This window comes from Nematostella vectensis, chromosome 10 (genome assembly GCF_932526225.1).
Source record: "Nematostella vectensis chromosome 10, jaNemVect1.1, whole genome shotgun sequence".
Taxonomy (NCBI): Eukaryota; Metazoa; Cnidaria; class Anthozoa; order Actiniaria; family Edwardsiidae; genus Nematostella; species Nematostella vectensis.
The window spans coordinates 9,700,988-9,719,486 of NC_064043.1; the positions used below are offsets into that span (position 1 = coordinate 9,700,988).

An 18,499-nucleotide genomic window follows, 5' to 3' on the forward strand; every position below is an offset into this window, starting at 1 on the left:
GCTGGCTACTGGGGCGAGCTCTGATACAAGAGCCTGGAGGCTGAAAAGATTGTAGAATGGTGCATACCTATTTTATCCACTACAAACCCCCCAGTAATAAAAAATAACGTTTCCATATCATATCTAAATGTATTTTTATATCTATAAACCAAATACATATTCTAAATTTCGAAAAATAACCAATTAACCAGACCTACTTCAGGGGCACGATCAAAACGCTATAAAAACGGCACTCCGTACAACCGCAACTTTTGATAAATTATAATTCGTATTTCAGGAAAAAATATTGTCAATTTTGCCCGCGCAACAGCTCACTGTGATTACTGAAAGTTCGAGTCTTCTTTTTCATTTTTCTTGTCTTTCTCTGTTCTTGCCATTATTGCTAGCCATTTAATATCTCCCGACCTGTGGGCAGATTAGCGCTGCCAGTTCGCTGGGTGGGGTTTGAGAAGAGTACAAATTACTTGGATATCTGTCTTTGTATGTGCATGAGGAACTCGTAGTAAGACATGACCGAGTCGGAGCGGTCATCCATTAAATTGTTGATAAACAGGGCCCGTGAACGACTTTCCTCCCTGTGAATAGAAAACGAGATTTTTAAGTGAGAAGAATGGGATTTCGATTACTAACACGAGTTCGCATGAGTGATCAATGCAGCCCTATCCATCATGACCATCATCAACACCGTCACTTTCAAAATCATCATTATCACCAAGAAAACCATCAGCATGACCATTACCATCGATAATACCACTATCATAACCATCACCATTATTACCTTGGAAACCACTAACATAACCATCATCATTATTACCATGGAAACCACTAACATAACCATTTCTATCGATAAAACCGCTATCATAACCATCACCATTATTAACATGAAAACCACTAACATTGCCATTATCACCATGTAAGCCACTATCGTTACAATTAGCCCATGTGGCTACCACAAGTACTACCATTATTAGAATGGCTACAATCATCGTAATCACCACCACCACCACCACCACCATCGCCATTGCCATCGCCATCGCCATCATCATCATCATATCGTTATTAACACACTACACTAGTACCACCATCATCATCATTATTATTACCTGAACACGTGCATAACGGCGTGACACGTTCTTTGGCTCTGCAGGTAGTCCACAAAGCTTCGTACTTTTGTTGAGAGTGGGTTGTCAAGCTCAGGTAAGCAACCCTGCAATGACATGCCGATCATATTAACCCATCCAGAGAAACAACGCTATCAAAAAATTCCCTACAATTACAGTGTTACCTCTGAAAAGAAGTCACCCTCAAAAAAAGCAAGTATGCGTTTAATAAAGGTTGACCAAATAAGAGAGGTACCACTGTTACCTCTATCAAGCAGTCACACCCCAGGAGCATGACAAAGGGGCGTCAATGAAGGCTGGCCCCATAATAAAAGTTCCACTGTATTTTTAATCTGGCATTCCTATATTCAATGCTTTAGAGAACTATTTTGATTCAACCTTTTCTGAGAATTTATACTGAAGTGTGGCAATAAAGTCTTTATCGAAATCTGTATTTTAGACTTATGGTATCTGTTTGAATGGTGTGATATTGTGCTCTTACCATATTCTCTGCAATGTTGTTGTAGTTTGCTACATTAAATAACTGCTGGATAATCTCGTCGGGAGTGTCTTTGCCAACCCAGATATAAAATGCCTGCAAACAAGTTGAAGTCATATTATATTCAAAGGTCAATGAAAAAGAAGTACATGGGGGGGGGGGGGAGGGTAAGGGCGTTGGTAACCATCTATTCAGTGGGAGGAAAACACATGACTATAGCATGGCCATAGAACAGCCAACAACTTAGAGGCATGTTACATGCCCATAGAACAGTTCTATCTTTAAGTTACTATATATAATACGCTAAGGAATGGACTGTTGACCATATTTTTTGAAAAAAAAAAAACGGCTAGGGGATTACGGATTTCGATTATTATAACAGCGGATTGGTGGATTTTGGAAACACGGCATAACATGGATCTGTTGACAATTAGGGCGCGGATTTCGGATTTTGACTGCTCTGACGGTCCAATTTCGGATTTGAAATGAATTCCAATCGATGCTATTGTTTATCTGTCAAACCATGCGGATCTAAAAATATCTGCGGATCCACGGATTTGCCCCGAAAATGTAGCGGATCGGCGGATTTACATACCCCTATTCAACCCCCCCCCCCCCCCCTCACGCGTTTTTGTAAGCGAGAGGATCACACTCGCAAAGGCGCATTTTTTAAGATTTCACAGAATCACAAAAATAATTTATTTCTCGCAACAAAAAGGACTAATGACATTCAGACCTCCGTGTTTCACAAGAAAAACACACTAAAAGTATACAGTAAAAAAAGTCTATCTCCAAAAATATCAAAGTAAAAGAGAAATCTTATTCTAGACAATTTCGGAAAATGTGTAAACAAACCTTGGAGCGCGCGGAAAATCAAATCTTAAAAAGAATTCAAATACTTGCCGTAGTTTCATTGCATAGATAAATTGTAGCTGAAAACACAACCGTCTTTTTATCGTTATTTAGAAAGGCATTATTCCTACCTCGAAAAGAAAGTAGATTCTTTAGCTCCATCGCGCAAAAACAAGACGGTTCGCAAACAAGAAAACAGAAGAAAAGAGCTTTTTCTGCAACTGACTTTTGACTTTTGAACTTCAATTCAATCCATTAAAGGACGGTGCATAAACGCTTATTTAATCAGACCGGGATGGTGCACAACACTTCTTATTTTACCAGATCAAGCTCGATATAAGTAACTTACTTAATTCGATTTTTTTAAAAAGCAAAAGGTTTTGTTCATTACAAATAGTTGGCGGTCATTTTGTGTTTTCAGACCCACATACCTTTTATGCCACATCGATTTTCATTTAAAAGTATGGAATCGACCACCAAATAACACACCAAGAAGCCCAAGAAAGCGAACGAATCAAGGATTCACGATCCACTCTCTTATTCACAAAACCCAACATATGACCGTGCGAACTTGCATGGTTTGAATTTGGTTGTCCGATTCCCGCCAAAACATCATGCACAGGGTTCCCAACACGGAAACAGGAAAAGGTGGAATACTTAAAAAAAGGCGGTATTTTATAGAAAGCGCCTTTTTTACATTTTTATAAGGTAAATTAAATATGAAATAAATATATTTGGGACTCAAAAGGGAGGCATTTGTTTAATTAATGTTTACGACGACGCATACTATTTCCCTAAAGCGCCAGGAAGCCCAAAACATTGAAGGATTATAATATACCTTAAAAAGTTTGTACAACAAAGGATTGCTTTTTGTGAATATTTCACAGGTAACTACTAGTAACAAATAAACGTAAAATAGTTGAAGTGACATCTATGGTCATACAACACTTTTCTAAGAAATGGACCTCCTAACAGTGACTTACAACATCAACATGCAACAGTTCTATAATAATTGACCACAAAACAGTTGAAGGGGCTTACATGGCCAGTGTCCATGAGGAACACCCCTTGTCTGCTCAGTTTCTCGGCTGACAGGTGATAGCGGTGAGGCTGTGGAATAACGCCAGCCTTTGTGTGCAATGCTCCCTAAAACATTCAAAAATCACATTCGTTTTCAAGCAACAAAACAATCTTAAACCCTTGATAGCATTTTGTTGTTTTGGGGTAGTAGAACTACAGGCTGTCATGGGTAGAAAGTGTAGTTGGTGCAATGGTGTTAATCGTATGATGTTAGAACTACAAAAGATACTTAAGCTGTGATGGGTGCAAAGTGTGGGGACGATCTAGCTTTTCACTGAGGGAGGGGCTTAACCAAACGATAATGGGGAGGGAGCAATTGTTCTCATTACATTTTCTCACAAAAACAGAACTTCCTATCTTCAAAGACAAAGTGTAGTGTGTGTAATATGGTGTAAATCATATAAGAAAAGATAATCGAGCTAGAAAAGATAATTTTACACTTTGCGTGAAATGCCCTGCAGTAGGTACCTAGTAACTAGCACTAGTAACATGTGGGTATGTCTCACCTCATCTGAAATGTCGTGCAGAGGGTACAAGCTGGGGTAGATTGTCAGCATAGCTAGCGACAGGGGCATTGTTTTCAGCTGCTGCATGGCAAAGCACCGCTCATCAAGGCTATTTGTCGTACCCAGACGAAAAGACACCTGTATGTGAGCAGGAGAAGGGTTAGAAGTTCTAACCTACATATAAGACCTGCTTGTTTATGATGCCAAGATGTATAAGGGTGTGATGAGGGGGAGAAACGGGATTGAAAGTGTTGTCAAGAGATTCTCATAAGGCATGGTTTACAAAACTTATTTGTTTATGATGCCAAGATGGAAGAGAAGGGGGGAAAGGTGGGAGGGAAATGAAAGGGCTGAGCTTCCCAATGGAAATGATTTACTGTACAGTCCGCCCACTCAGTAGAGACTGAAGGATGTATGTTAGGTAATTTTACAAGAAATTTAACGAGTTGAGACCAAAATTTCCATCTATTATAGGCCAAAATCTTGTTACAAAAACCCTTACAATATGTGATTTAGTTTTTATGGCTTTAAAAGAAGATGGTAGATCTGCACTCTGAAGACAGTCCATTACATACAGTATATGGTGACGTTTCCTGCTTTTACTGTTTATACTATACTCACATGTTTGAGGAGGGCCAGGATGAAGAGGGGGAGCAGACGTAGTGAGTATGGCGCAATGATCTGGTTACTCTGGGGCTGGTTGGCTACAGATCCACGGTAGATGGTAAGGAAGTCGATACATGCATTCATCAGAGCCTAAAGGATCCCGAAACACAAATATTTTTACAGTGATATTACAACTAAAAATCTTAATTATTTTTACAAAAAGATAAGGGCTTTTTTTAAAGTCAGCACTAAACAGCCTTTCAAAAGACATGGAGCTATGCATAGGATAATCGCTGGGACTGAAGAAACCTCTACTCTGACTAACAGCCTATGAGTAAATCATGGTGGTCTAGATTTAGGATATACTTGTGACATTACCTCTCTCGCATCACCTAATGATGAAGAAAGAGTCCTATCGACAGCTGGAAATAAAAGAATAAGACATACAGTAACATCAATTACAAAGCCATCATGGTTATAGTAGGTAGGTAAGGTGGTAGAGAATAGGAGGCATGTAGCTTATCTGGATCACGTGGCTCGGTTGTTGCGCGACTTACCCATTTTCGATAGCAGAGAAGCAATGGCCTGTTGGTCTGCGTGTGCATAGACATCCTGTAGTTTAGTCGTAACTGGCATGGCCAGAGTGTGCACACGAATCCGCCGCTCGCCTGTGATAACAAGAGGCAACTCTTCATGAGCTGATAATGCTTTTTAACTGAAGACATCAAGATATCAATCCAGGGTAAATTGGTAAGAAAGTTTTTCAGAGGCTCACTTTAATAAAAACACCAAAATCTTTTTTCAATTTGCTGAAATGTTCTTTGTTTTGCATTGTGCTCTTTGTGATTTTCTTAGAAAACCAAGTTAAGTTGCAATACGAAAATTTGACTGATGCTAAAGCCCTGGCCAAAACATTTCTAAGTAGTAAAAATAATGGCAAGGCACTAACCTTTTGAGCTTGTGTAGAGTAGAGCTGACTGGAAGCAGACAATGTTTGACTCTGTTAGTGAGTCCTCTATGTCTATCTGTAGGCAGAAGCTGCTGTCCGGGTTGACATTGGGTAGAGACACCAAGTCCGTGGAGCGCACAAAGAAGTTTCCATGGAAAGTGTGAATGGCAAGTCCTATAAGAGTACAAATGACAAAACGTTTATTGGTCAAAAACGTAAAACCTTTTTGTACCTAAGGCCTATGGTACTATCTTTTGAGTCTGTTGCTAGGAAAATTTGTTTTATAAAAGCTTCTGTTTTTTGTCAAATCTCTTGGAACTTTCAACATAAGTGTTTTAGACCTAAATGACATAAAGTGATGATGTCATGTGACCTCTCCTATGGTCACTTGACCCAGTGTCAAAACGTGTCAAAGAAGCTACTGTTTAAAGCAAACCTCATTTTTGCAGAAACTTTGTAACGTCACTGTTTTCCAAAACTTCACGCATCCAATTTGCGAAATTTTAGTCTAAGCGAATGTAGCTCTTTTCTCTTTCATAGCAACAGTGTTTCGTAGCAACGAGATAGTACCATAGGCCCTTAAGATGAGGCCAAATATTATCTTTTTGAGGTCAAGAATTATTCTTTTACAAATTTAGTATTTAAATTTCTCAGCCAAATATGAACCATACAGTACCTCTAGTACAGCGTACTCGCATGACAGCCTCAAATCCTATCTTTCTTGTCAGATACCGCCTATAAAGACCAGAATATAAAATTAATCTGACAACAATAACAAGCAAAAAAAGGGAACAAACCAAGCCCATAAAACACAAGGTGAAGAGATCACCTCATCCACACAGGGATAAACTCTGCATGCCTCTTTGAAAACAAAGCCTTTTGAAGGGCTTTTGCTTGTAACATCAGAAAACTACTATGTTTAAAGCCGCATTGTCACCAGTTTACTTCAGGTCAATTACGTAACACAATCATCAATGATTTTTAACGGAAAACGCGAAAAATATTTCAAGATATCGAAAGCAGTGTGTCTATTGCAAGTTTCTTTGAGGATGTGATCGATAATTTAGAGCAGATGGCATGTTAAATATCTCAGATTCTAGTAGATTCTTTTGTCTTTTAACGGTCGAGGTTTCCGTTGACCCCCGGAATTGAACTGGTGACAATGCAGCTTTAAGATGCATACAAAATAAAACTTCAACAATGTCTGATTCATTTCACTATTTTCTCAACACCTTTGCAGGCTATTTATTTCTACATCTCATTTGTAGTCCTTCATTGTACTCTATCCATAACCATCAACCAAGTTCAGAATAAACAATAACAGACTGCAAAGTATAAAATGGCTTGCAAGAGGGATTTGTAATGTAGATAAAAACACATTTTAGACTATCACAGATGGATCCATTTCTAATGAGATATTTTATTTCTACATCTTATACACTCACGTGAACTCATTCTCAAACTTCTCCACGGCAGTTGGATTCCTGGAGGCATGGAAGTCAGGGTAGTAGTATACACACCCACCAGAGTACTTGGATGCACACACTAAACAAGAACATGATCAGTGAGGCACAGCACAGCAATTTGTCACACTGAGGTGAATTATAGCATGAAGTAAGAACAGTTTGAGTCATCTGAGTGCAACTATTCTGGAGATATAGTTGAGTTTAAAATGATTGAGTTTAAGTGCTTACTTAAAGTTGCAATGTCTGCATACTGTCCAGCAAGTAAAAAGACATCCACAGCAACTTGTTCTGCTGCACAGTCCAGGGCAAACTTCTTGTAGAAATCAGTAGCTGGAGCCAGATTTACAAAATCCTGCCAAAAAGTAAGCAATGAGGGGAAATATTAGATACTCTGCATGTTTACTGAAGCTGAAGCATCATATAAATGTGAAAATATCAGTGACAGTACAGAAAGATTAATGTGGAAAAGTGAAAAATAAAAAAATAAAAAATAAAGAAAAAATAAAAATAAAACTTTGTTGAGTAGAACTTTCCTATATATGCACCTTGGGACTTGATTTCTGGTTTGGCTCCTCCCTCCTCTTTAGTTCTCCTGGCCCTAAGTTGGGGAGTGTTGTCTGGAACAGCGTAACTCTGGAACCAGTGGGACCCTAGGTGGTGATTAGGCAGGACGTATAAGATCTATGTTATCTGATGCTTACAGTAATAAGACAAAGAAGGGGGCTTTCTGTTAGAATATTCAGAAAGGTATATACATATATGAAAATGAAATGAATAGATATCCTTTCTTAAAACCTTCATCTCGCTAGGACTACTATTCAAACAAAGAAACAAAGGAGTTTTGAATCAAAGTAGTAAAGCAGTCAAGCCAGCATAAAACAGAACAAAGACAGAGTGTATTAGTGGTAAGCAGTTAAGCAGTTTTTCTGCCAGCAAATATCATCACACCTAATGTCGCACCTCTCTCTAATATTTTTTCGGGTGTTTTCTGATCAATAAAGGGTTTTGAAGCACATGGTAGGGTTACAAACTTACACAGAGCTTTAGGTCAGACTGCAAAACTTACCAAGAGCTTTAGGTCAGACTGCAAACTTACACAGAGCTTTAGGTCAGACTGCAAACTTACAGAGAGCTTTAGTGCAGACTGCAAACTTACAGAGAGCTTTAGGTCAGACTGCAAACTTACACAGAGCTTTAGGTCAGACTGCAAGCTTACAGAGAGCTTTAGGTCAGACTACAAACTTACACAGAGCTTTAGGTCAGACTGCAAACTTACACAGAGCTTTAGGTCAGACTGCAGACTTACACAGAGCTTTAGGTCAGACTGCAAACTTACAGAGAGCTTTAGTGCAGACTGCAAACTTACACAGAGCTTCAGGTCAGACTGCAAGCTTACAGAGAGCTTTAGGTCAGACTGCAAACTTACACAGAGCTTTAGGTCAGACTGCAAACTTACACAGAGCTTTAGGTCAGACTACAAACTTACAGAGAGCTTTAGGTCAGACTGCAAACTTACACAGAGCTTTAGGTCAGACTGCAAGCTTACAGAGAGCTTTAGGTCAGACTGCAGACTTACACAGAGCTTTAGGTCAGACTGCAAACTTACACAGAGCTTTAGGTCAGACTACAAACTTACACAGAGCTTTAGGTCAGACTGCAAACTTACACGGAGCTTTAAGTCAGACTGCAGACTTACACAGAGCTTTAGGTCAGACTGCAGACTTACACAGAGCTTTAGGTCAGACTGCAAGCTTACAGAGAGCTTTAGGTCAGACTGCAAACTTACACAGAGCTTTAGGTCAGACTGCAAACTTACAAAGAGCTTTAGGTCAGACTACAAACTTACACAGGGCTTTAGGTAAGACTGCAAACTTACACAGAGCTTTAGCTCAGACTGCAAACTTACACAGAGCTTTAGGTCAGACTGCAAACTTACACAGAGCGTTAGTGCAGACTGCAAACTTACACAGAGCTTTAGTGCAGACTGCAATGCTGCTCCGGCTGCACTGTGGATGTTCCGTGATCCAGAGAACATTGTGGGCAAGGAATCCAGCAATTGACATATAAGCTGTTGGGAAACAATAACAGTACAGATTAACACAACACATGCGCATCAAGTCAAGGAAAGGGGAAATAACACAAAAGTGTGTGATTTTGCACAATAGTTTTAATGTCCAAAGAATTTAGCAACATACAGTACTGTTTTAAGGTTTCAAGTGGACTCCTCTTATGAATTTTAATATATGTGGCAAACAAATAACAAGAAAATGAAGAAATAGATAACCCAACACATAAAAAATACAAAGACTGCTTACCTCTTTACTCTCTTTTAAATTGACTAATAGATCATCTGGCGCAGGAAGGAATATATCTGAGGAGCAGGCAAACAGGTCAGTGAAGTACTTGGTACAAAAGAGACATTGGTCAAAGAAAGGAGGACAGCTTAGTTCTAAGGATTCACAACTTACCATCTAAATCTGATACTATAAACATCTGTGGTTGTGTTAATTTAGGCTAAAAAAGGGAAACAATAATGTACTGTGAGTAGGAGGATGATTTAACAAGGATTATCCCTTTCCAAGATAAGAACTTGGTTCAAAAGGGACCCAGTAACAAGAGGGTTGACTGCAGTTACTACCCAACCAGTCCTGCACATGGATAATTGCCACATTGTTCTTTGGTCTGCACTGGTTAAAACTGTTTATTATTCTAAGGATATCTGCTTAAATGAGAGTAAACTGTAGCATGTTCTACACATCTGTAGCCTCACCTTTAAGCTATAGAAGTGGACTGTGCTGTCGAATGAGAGGAACCCAACAAGAGTTCTAGAGTCACCAGGTAATTTTTCTAGATTCTCTTTTAACAATTTACAAGCAACATGGAGATAACCTGAAAGAAGAGAAAACCTAGTCACACTGGTGTAGCAGAGAGAGATGGAACAACACAGAGAATGTAAATACATTAGTGCTCCAGCTGCATGTGTGCAACTATATAGAATTTAGGGTGGCTTACATAGCCGTCAACCCAACTTGGACAAAAAATCTTGTTAAATAGGGTGAAATACAGTAAATATAAAATAACACAAGAGAGCCGATGTAGGTGAATTCAGATAATGAATGGATATTCTAACAAAAAAATTAGGCTTGTGATAAGGTCCAAAATCTTGTGGCTGATATAAAATATCAGTCAAACCATGGAAGTGTAAGGAGATGGAATGGCACATTCTATGTTCGTTTCGCTTTGTTAATTTGAGTTTTTGAAAATGAATTTTGAATTTTATGCATTGCTTGTCAAATATGATATTTTACACACAAATAACAAAATAGGTCAATGGCAATAAACCTAAAGCATTTAAATTTAAAAATCTGGGCTTGCTAAAAATAGTTTTCATGGCAAAATGTGTACCGATGCTTATAGTGTGAGTTTCCAAACTATTTGCTTTGTTGTTGTGCGGCCGGGCCCTACAGAGCATCAAGATCTGTTTATTACTCGTTGAATTTTGATATTTTACACACAAATGACAAAATAGGTTGATGGCAATATACCTAAAGCTTCTACGTCTGAAAATCGGGGCTTGCTAGAGATAGTGTTCACAGCAAAATGTGTACCGATGCTTGTAGTGACAGGCGCGAAACAAACATTTTAAACTGCTGTAGCCAATCAAAGTGCACCATTCGCCTTTAATATATTCAGTTGCGATTTCATCATCTTACACTTTCCTGGTCAAACTTAATAAACAATGGCACATTATAAACATGTGATTCCCATAGATACTGTAGTGGTTTATCAGCCTTGTGTGAAGCAATGAAAATATTTTCTCAACCTGCTTTAATATTAGGAAGCACTTTTAAATATTTTAGTTTCAGGTTTCTCCTGTAATCAATCATTTCTTGTAATTGCATAAAACGACTAAGCATTCTAAAAACAACTAAGATTTGTTGCATTTGCAACTTTTAGGCCTGATAAGATAAATACATTCATGTATAACTCAAACCACTTACCAGTCTCTATTGCATTAAAACTAACATCAAAAACAAACAAAAACACTGAAGGCTGTGGAGGTCGTAGCTGAAACAAACAACAAATACACAATGAAGTTGCAAATTGCATTTTTCCAAACTAATGTTTTGAATCTTTAAAAAGTCTACGTCAGCCAACATTTTGTCATCCTGGCAAAACCAAGTGTGAAAAAGAATCTATTTCCATCGGCTGATTTGGGAAAGCTAAGGTGAAACTTTCAATTGAATTGGGTAAATAAAGTATTAAACTTTTTATTTAGATAGTTATTTCGAGATTTTAACACATTATGTGCCTTCCAATATTAAATAAAAACAATAACAAAGGTGTGGCTGACAAGGAACCTTGAATACTGCTGCAGACTTTCAGGTATTCATAATGCCCTCACCATATACTCAGAAGGAGCTATGAACTCAACGGTCGCTGACTTGATTTCTGGTCTTCTAGAGGGATCTCCATAGGTCTTGGTGGCAGGATCAAAGCAGAATTCCTCTGGAACTGTACAACAATATTTTATTTAATTTATTTAAATAAAGACTAACCCTATAGGAGGGCTTTTGCCCGTCACCTCTCCAAGTAATGGCTGGATGTCAATGAGCGTCTGCTTTTATGTAGAAGACCAAGCCTTTTACCGCCAAAATAGCATGTGGTTCTCTAAAAGTCATTTCTTACCTTCATTTGACCTAAAGCACATCGGACAACGCCATCGCCTTGCATCAGTAAAAGTGACAAAAGGATTGATGTACGTCCTGCATGATCGGCACCTAGTAATCACTGATGAGTGAATAACAGGTAGACTCTGGAAAACAACAACATAAAAAGACATAAGATACTTTTGAATCTCTAGGACAACTAGTTAATTCATATCTGGCACAAACACAAATTCCATAACTGACAAGGGAGCTAGCAAGCACGGGGGGGGGGGGGGGGGGGGGGGGGAGGGGATGAGTAAGAAAGCTAATCACTGATGTACACTATGGAAACGTTTAAAAGGTTTGTGTTGGCAACAATATAAGAACATGCTGGCAAGTAGAGGTTAGGGACAAATAAAGGGGACATGTTAATGCTGCTGTTCATAAGAATGCAACTTGGCTTTGGGGTTATTGAGATTATGATGTTATTGAGCTAAACGTATAGAACCTCTATGTTTTACTAAGTTCTCAACATTGATTGTACAAGTAATTTTTAGAGAGTTAAAATTCTGGTAATATACAACAGCAATTCTAAAGCTGATTACTTTTTATATTTCTTAACTCCATCCCTACTATTTTAAGCTGTACATACATCAACATCTACCAGATACAGTACCAATTTTCTATACATTTTAAAGACCCTAATTTTACCTTCTCACTACAATGATCTTGTTTGTCCACAGACACTATTCTTTTACTACAGTCCCTATCCTAGGAAAATCCATCTGTTAGCGTTACTCTGTTTTATTCTTTAAGAGCATATAAACTCTCAAGTGTTCAATAGCCATGAGTGTTTGTAAACCAGAATACTGAATATGATGCACTGAAAAGTGGTGGTCCCACTCAGCCAATGTTGCAGAGTCAAAGTCTGTTGAGTGGGCCACCAATTTTGTTGTATCATGAAACCTTGTGCTGGGAAATAGTATCAGAGGTAGAGGTGGTTTGTTGAAGACTCAGTACCTGCAAGTCTTTGAATGGATGGAGATGGATTCCTAGTGGAAGTTTTGATTTCGTCAGTAAGCTCTTGGTTTCTGGGATAGCATTCAAAGTGCAGCAGAGAACGCTAAAGAGAAAGGAACCATGGAAAATCAATTACTTGATGCTTGTAATGTATGTTTTTTAACCAAGGATTTGTTAATGGAACATCTTGTAGTCAAATCAAAGTTACCATGCACAAAGCTAGAAAAAGTAGATCAATATAAACCCACCTTGGGTCACAGTTTCTCTTTTGAAGATCCTAGAATATTCAAAGAATTAGTGAGATTTGACGTTACATGGAACTTGAGATATGTAAGCCAAAGCATGGCACTTACTGCATTCAATGGTGGTGCAGGGTGTTCGATTGGTGTGGTTGGTACAATGTGCCGCTGATCCATCAAACTCACAGGCTGGACTCCTACTGGTTGCTGTTGGGATAATATTTACACTTAATTATTTCTGATTTTGATTCTGATTTTGGGTGAAAATTCTACCTTATTGGTACTATATTTTGAGGTACTCAAATTACGTGATTTTTAAGATCCATATTTACCGGCGTATAATGCACACTTTTTTTCTCCCAATATGATCTCGAAAAACTGGGTGCGCATTATACGCAGAACCCATTGTTCTTAGTATGGTAAAAAGCGGAAATCAATAAGAAAATGTGGCGATCCCATTGAGAAACAGTCACAAAATTGCAAATTCCAACCAATCATGTTTTTTTTTGTAAGAAAATAAGCCCGAAAACTCTCCAGAAAAAAACAGCAATTTTTCTTTTTTTTTTATACTTTTTTTCACTTTTGTTTCACAGCTTTGATGATCGTAACATTGAAAAAAAAAGGGAGTAAACATTCATTTAATATTCCTCTCGTCATGTGCCCCTTGCTTGAGTATGACATACCTGTACTGTTAATCTCCCCATGGGACCATCAAGAGGCATTGCACCGTATCCTGGCTGCCCCCCCTGCAGCATAAACAATGGTTTATGTTTAACATCGATGTCTGTTGGGCATGGATAGTTTAACATAAGGCCTCTTAAAATGTTAGGATGTCTTGAACCCTCATCAACGAGGGTAGGGAAATCCTCCTTGTTTTATGAATTACAAGAATGACTTACATTATGTATCTTTAAGGCATCCAACCCCATTTAAAATTGATCTTATGAATTGCATGTATTAAATTAATATAAACTGCCAAATAATAACAAATAGATAACAAACATGAAAATAAAAAGAATGCGAAACTTTGTATTAAATTTCTGGGTTCCAACATTCTGCATCCTAGTCTGAGTAATAAATTAGCTATAATCTCATTAAAATTGCATTATCTACTGTACCATTTGAGGTAGCATTTGGCCAGGCATGCCGCCAGTTACTTGTCCTGGCATCGGCATAGGCATTTGACCACTAGGGGTTTGGCCAGACATCTGCGGAGGCATCTGACCACCAGGCATAGGGGGAGGCATCTGGCCAAAATGTGTCTGTGCATTGGTCATATGTCCAGGCGATGGAGGTGACAGGTGTCCTGGCACCGCCCCAGGACCAGGGTAGCCATGACCAGCACCTGCAGTATTTGCAATTCCTCCCGGAACAGGCAATGGTGGGGGATGTTGCTGAGAAACAAAGTGTGAATGAGAGGTTAAAAATGTGCAAATAAATAGTAATTCTGATAGATTTAAACAAATAAAATTATCTGAGTCCATAATCCTCTCTTTTGATTGTTAAACAAAATCCAAGTACCTTGCTTATAATGATTTCCCGAGTACCATATAACAGAATGCAATGATAAAATTTCTACTCTAGAATTCTGATCCTGGACCCAAGGTGACCAAGATTATAAATGCATGTGGGTAAACCTGGTTACTGTTCAACAGTTTTTTTAACTTTTGAAATCAATCCCTGAAGAATTACTTGATAACAGTTGTTTTCCAATAATTTTTCTACCTGTGCTGGGTACTGCCTTCTCTTGTTCATGTATGATGGTCTTGCTTGCCCTTGTCCAGGCTGCGGTGCCATTCCCTCGTCACCTGTTGGTGGTGCCCCTGACGGTGTTGAAGCACCTGATCGGGGAGGCGTGGCAAATGCAGGAGGCACCGCAGGCTGACTTTGATGAGGGACTGAAGGAGAGGGTGGCATTCCTGGACGCTTAGGCTTCCCAGAGTGCAAAGCAGACATGCTTTGAGGACTGGGTGTAGACCTCTGCGATGGAGGCTGCAAAGATGGTGACGTTTGCAGACCAGGTAGGGACTGAGGGGGTGCTGCCGAGGAAGGTGGGGTCATTTGTTGAGCTTGCGCATTGGGAGGTGTATTCACAGGGGAGAAAGCTGACCCTGGCTGGGGGGATGATCCAGAGTGACTACTCAGTGGCTGGGTGCTGCTATGAGGTGGAGCCCTAGCCTGTGGGGTACTTGAAGGTGGTATTCCATGACCTGTAGGTGTCGCATGTTGACCTGTTGCTGTAGATCCTGCTATTGACTGGACAGGCCGCTGGGATTGTGGTTGTGCGTGTTGTCCTGAGCTGGCCATGCCATAAGGCTGCTGGACTGGTGGACCACTGCGAGAGGGTTGTCTTGTCTGTTGAGAAGCACCAGTTTGATCCATCTGCCGAGATCCAGGGGGTGGTGTCCCACGAGAGGAAGGACCATTAAGCACTTGATTTGAAGGCATATTTGCCCCAAAGCTAGAGCTAGGTGGGTACTGAGCAGAGTTTGGATGTGATGCAGGAGGAACTTGAGGTCTTCCTGGTGTGTTATTACCCACCATTCCCTGGCTATTATTGCCAGCATTTTGACCCCAATATGAATAAGCACCTGTAGAGAAAAAAAAATTGATCATATTCTAATGAAACCAAAGTCAAGTAAGGACTGAACTCATACATTGTCTAGATGAAACATGTTCTAGTGCTCTGACAATTACAATATTGGTCCAGGAAGAACCTTCCATCATACAGAACCAAACAGTTGGGTTAGACTAGTGCCCAACACGTTTGGGACTGATGCAATTGATAATATTTTGTGGCAAAAGTAGTCAATTAAAAATAGAAAGTGAAAGGAAAACATTTCCTAAAACATAAGCATGTGCACTTTTTGTGTAATGACTACGCAAGAGATCAAAGTGGTGCCATGGGAATTTCAAGCTGTGATTTGATAAAAGCATGTGCATGCAATGTTTTGTGTGATGAGTGGCTAAACAACAAACATGTACATTCAACACAAATGTTTGATGAAAATATTTTGATCTCGTTCAAACATCTGGAGGTGTTTTGGAAGCCAAATTAATAGCCATGCTTTGTGGGTGGCTAAACGTACCAACATTTGTGTCCAATGCAATGTTTTACGAATATTTAGCAAGACCTTAAAGAACTAATGGGATGCAAGTCATGGATGAAAAAAATAAAACGAATTTGGAAGAGTAGAGCATGGATATAATTATTTATGAAACATACTCAATACAAAAATACATGGTGTTCAGAATAGAATAATATCTTACATAAATTACAACATACAACGAAAATGACTAAAATGATAAAAATAGGGTTGTAGTTTTAAAAACATCAACCACTACTAACCAGACATTTGAGACTAAATTTGGTTGTTTAAATAAAGGAGGGATATTACAAAAGCAGGTAATAACAATAAAACAGACAATTTGATAATTGCTATGTCTTGTAAGACAAACATAACTGACAAGTGATTTTGCTCTACAGGGAATGAATGACGTGGAGAAAGTTGCATCACATCAGCTATAAATCAAGTCATCACGAATTATACGTAGATCTCATTTTTATCTAAAAAAACATAATATGAATAAAAATTTGAATCTAGACTATTCTTGTAAAATTGTTTCAATAATGTATTAATGTCATTTGCGATACTTTAGTTATCAACACAGAAAAGCTTTCTCAATCATGTGATAGTATTTTTAGGTTTGTGATGAAATCTCGCTAACAAAACAAACCTACCGGCAGTTTGATAATGCCCGGCGTTGTTCGATTTAGCAGGCTGATTGTTCACGGGTCTGGCGTTAAGCTGAGGCGATTGACTGCCCTGTTGATGTCCCGTTTCCTGTGGCATACCGTGTTTGGCATACGGACCTGTACCAGAAGAATCGAAATGATTCACCCCATCATGATTGTAATATGAGTTCGTTTCGCCTCCCGAAACCGGGATATTTGAGAAAGGCCCTGTTCCGGACATGCTTGTAGTTGTAGTTAAAGCATCTGTGTAAGTTTAAGCTTCCTAAGAGCTGACAGATACCAATAATAAAGACGGATTCGCAGAAATTTCTGAAGATATTCGTGACTTTCAAGATGGAGCCCAAAACTCCGAGCATGCGCAAAGCCACAGCGACGTGGCAAGATTACCCAGGATGCAATGTGCATTGGAGCTCCGCTGACCACATTACAACCCACATTACAATTTTTTTTGTTATTTATTTTCATTATCTAATATAAAAACTTATCCATGTCAAGTATTTCAAGATCCAGCTGCTTGGAATGAAAAATGGAATATAACTGTTTTATTTTTTGCTTGTTTTAAATCAGGATTTTAAAAAAACATTTAAAAATAGAGAAGCCCATTTACACCCACTTTGGAATAAAGAGCTGAGCTAGAGTTTACATTAAGTTCTTGGTAATAATTGGAGTTAGGACGAATTAAATATAAACAAATAAAATGTCCTTCACTGTTTCAGCTTGGGCATCCTGTGGTGATATTTGTTTTTCGCGCCTATCCCTAGTCCCACTCGGTCAATGGAGATTCGCTAAACGAAAATTCTGGGAGCTCGCCTTGAATTCGTCTCAAAAACGACAATTTAATCAGTCTCTACGCAAATCATGAGCAAACTGTGATGGAAAGTATAGGGTATGACTCACATGCAAAGTAAGTCAATGCCTTATGCATAAGTAAGCTTCGATTTGACACATCTATCCTACCCCCTTCAGACATGCCGAAGTCTCTCTACGAAGTCGATCGCAGAGTGTTGCTTCATCCTGATATTATCCTACCTGGATAAATATCAAAATCGGGAGATGTAGATTAACTAGCTCTATGCCCTGCATTACATTCTAGCGTTGGTAATATCTTGGCGTTTGTAGTCAAAAGAGAGCGCTTTTAAATGCAAATTATCTATATTAGCAAAAGGCAAAATTGAACCAATCAGGAAGCTAGAAAAACCTGTCATTTCTTCAGAACCCGTTAAAAATATATGAAGCAATGCCCTTATTTGTAGCTAGGATGCAATTACGTCTCGCAAGAAGCCCAAACAGTATGATAAATAGTAAGCCAAAGCCGAACCGCAATTTTTTACAGGTTTTATAAACAGAATAGGAGCAAAAAAATGGCGGACGTGCCGAGAACGCTAGCCATTTTGACCACGCTACTCGCGTGTGTTTTTCTTTCGGGAACACACTCCCAGTTATCTTATTCAAGGTATGATTTTGCGCCGTTACGTTTTGGTGATTTTCTTGTGAGTTTATGGAAATGGAGAAATATAGAAATGCGGGGTTTTCGTTTCAGAGCTAAACAATGGGCAGATGAGATTGGAAGGAATATTACGGCTTTCGTGAAGACGAAAACACAGTTTGACACTTTACAAGGGGTAGGTTTTCGAGGTTTGAATTTCGCTGTCATTGCGGAAATTTGAAAAAAGTAAGGCAATTCTCGAAATCCGTAATTGTTGTCACTCAGCTAGAAATTTTTCAGCATTTTTATGGCCATGATATTACACAGGAATACAAAAAGTACGATGACGA

The 18,499-nt window shown here is 38.9% G+C and overlaps 1 protein-coding gene and 1 long non-coding RNA gene across 3 annotated transcripts; one reads left to right on the plus strand and one right to left on the minus strand.

The window, feature by feature from the left end:
• Positions 1 to 109: 109 nt before the first annotated feature.
• Positions 110 to 17,087, minus strand: LOC5500617 (protein transport protein Sec24A). Its single transcript, XM_048733340.1, has 27 exons — positions 16,709 to 17,087; positions 14,692 to 15,557; positions 14,085 to 14,360; positions 13,650 to 13,712; positions 13,081 to 13,173; positions 12,976 to 13,004; positions 12,728 to 12,830; positions 11,748 to 11,874; positions 11,464 to 11,573; positions 11,060 to 11,126; positions 9,829 to 9,947; positions 9,527 to 9,572; positions 9,374 to 9,429; positions 9,025 to 9,126; positions 7,604 to 7,708; positions 7,287 to 7,410; positions 7,038 to 7,137; positions 6,269 to 6,327; positions 5,593 to 5,766; positions 5,201 to 5,311; positions 5,022 to 5,065; positions 4,659 to 4,793; positions 4,038 to 4,175; positions 3,493 to 3,597; positions 1,603 to 1,695; positions 1,104 to 1,207; positions 110 to 575 (listed from the first exon to the last, which is right to left on the minus strand). The coding sequence occupies exons 1-27, from the start codon at positions 16,941 to 16,943 to the stop codon at positions 461 to 463; spliced, it is 3,699 nt and encodes a 1,232-aa protein (XP_048589297.1). The 5' UTR covers positions 16,944 to 17,087; the 3' UTR covers positions 110 to 460.
• Positions 17,088 to 17,481: 394 nt separating this feature from the next.
• On the plus strand, positions 17,482 to 18,342 carry LOC125573040. Of its 2 annotated transcripts, XR_007313928.1 has the most exons (3): positions 17,482 to 17,627; positions 18,057 to 18,176; positions 18,264 to 18,342. It is a non-coding gene; the product is annotated as an uncharacterized LOC125573040 (long non-coding RNA). The 2 variants fall into 2 exon arrangements; XR_007313927.1 differs by lacking the exon at positions 17,482 to 17,627 and having other exon boundaries at positions 17,634 to 18,176.
• The last annotated feature ends 157 nt before the right edge of the window (positions 18,343 to 18,499 follow it).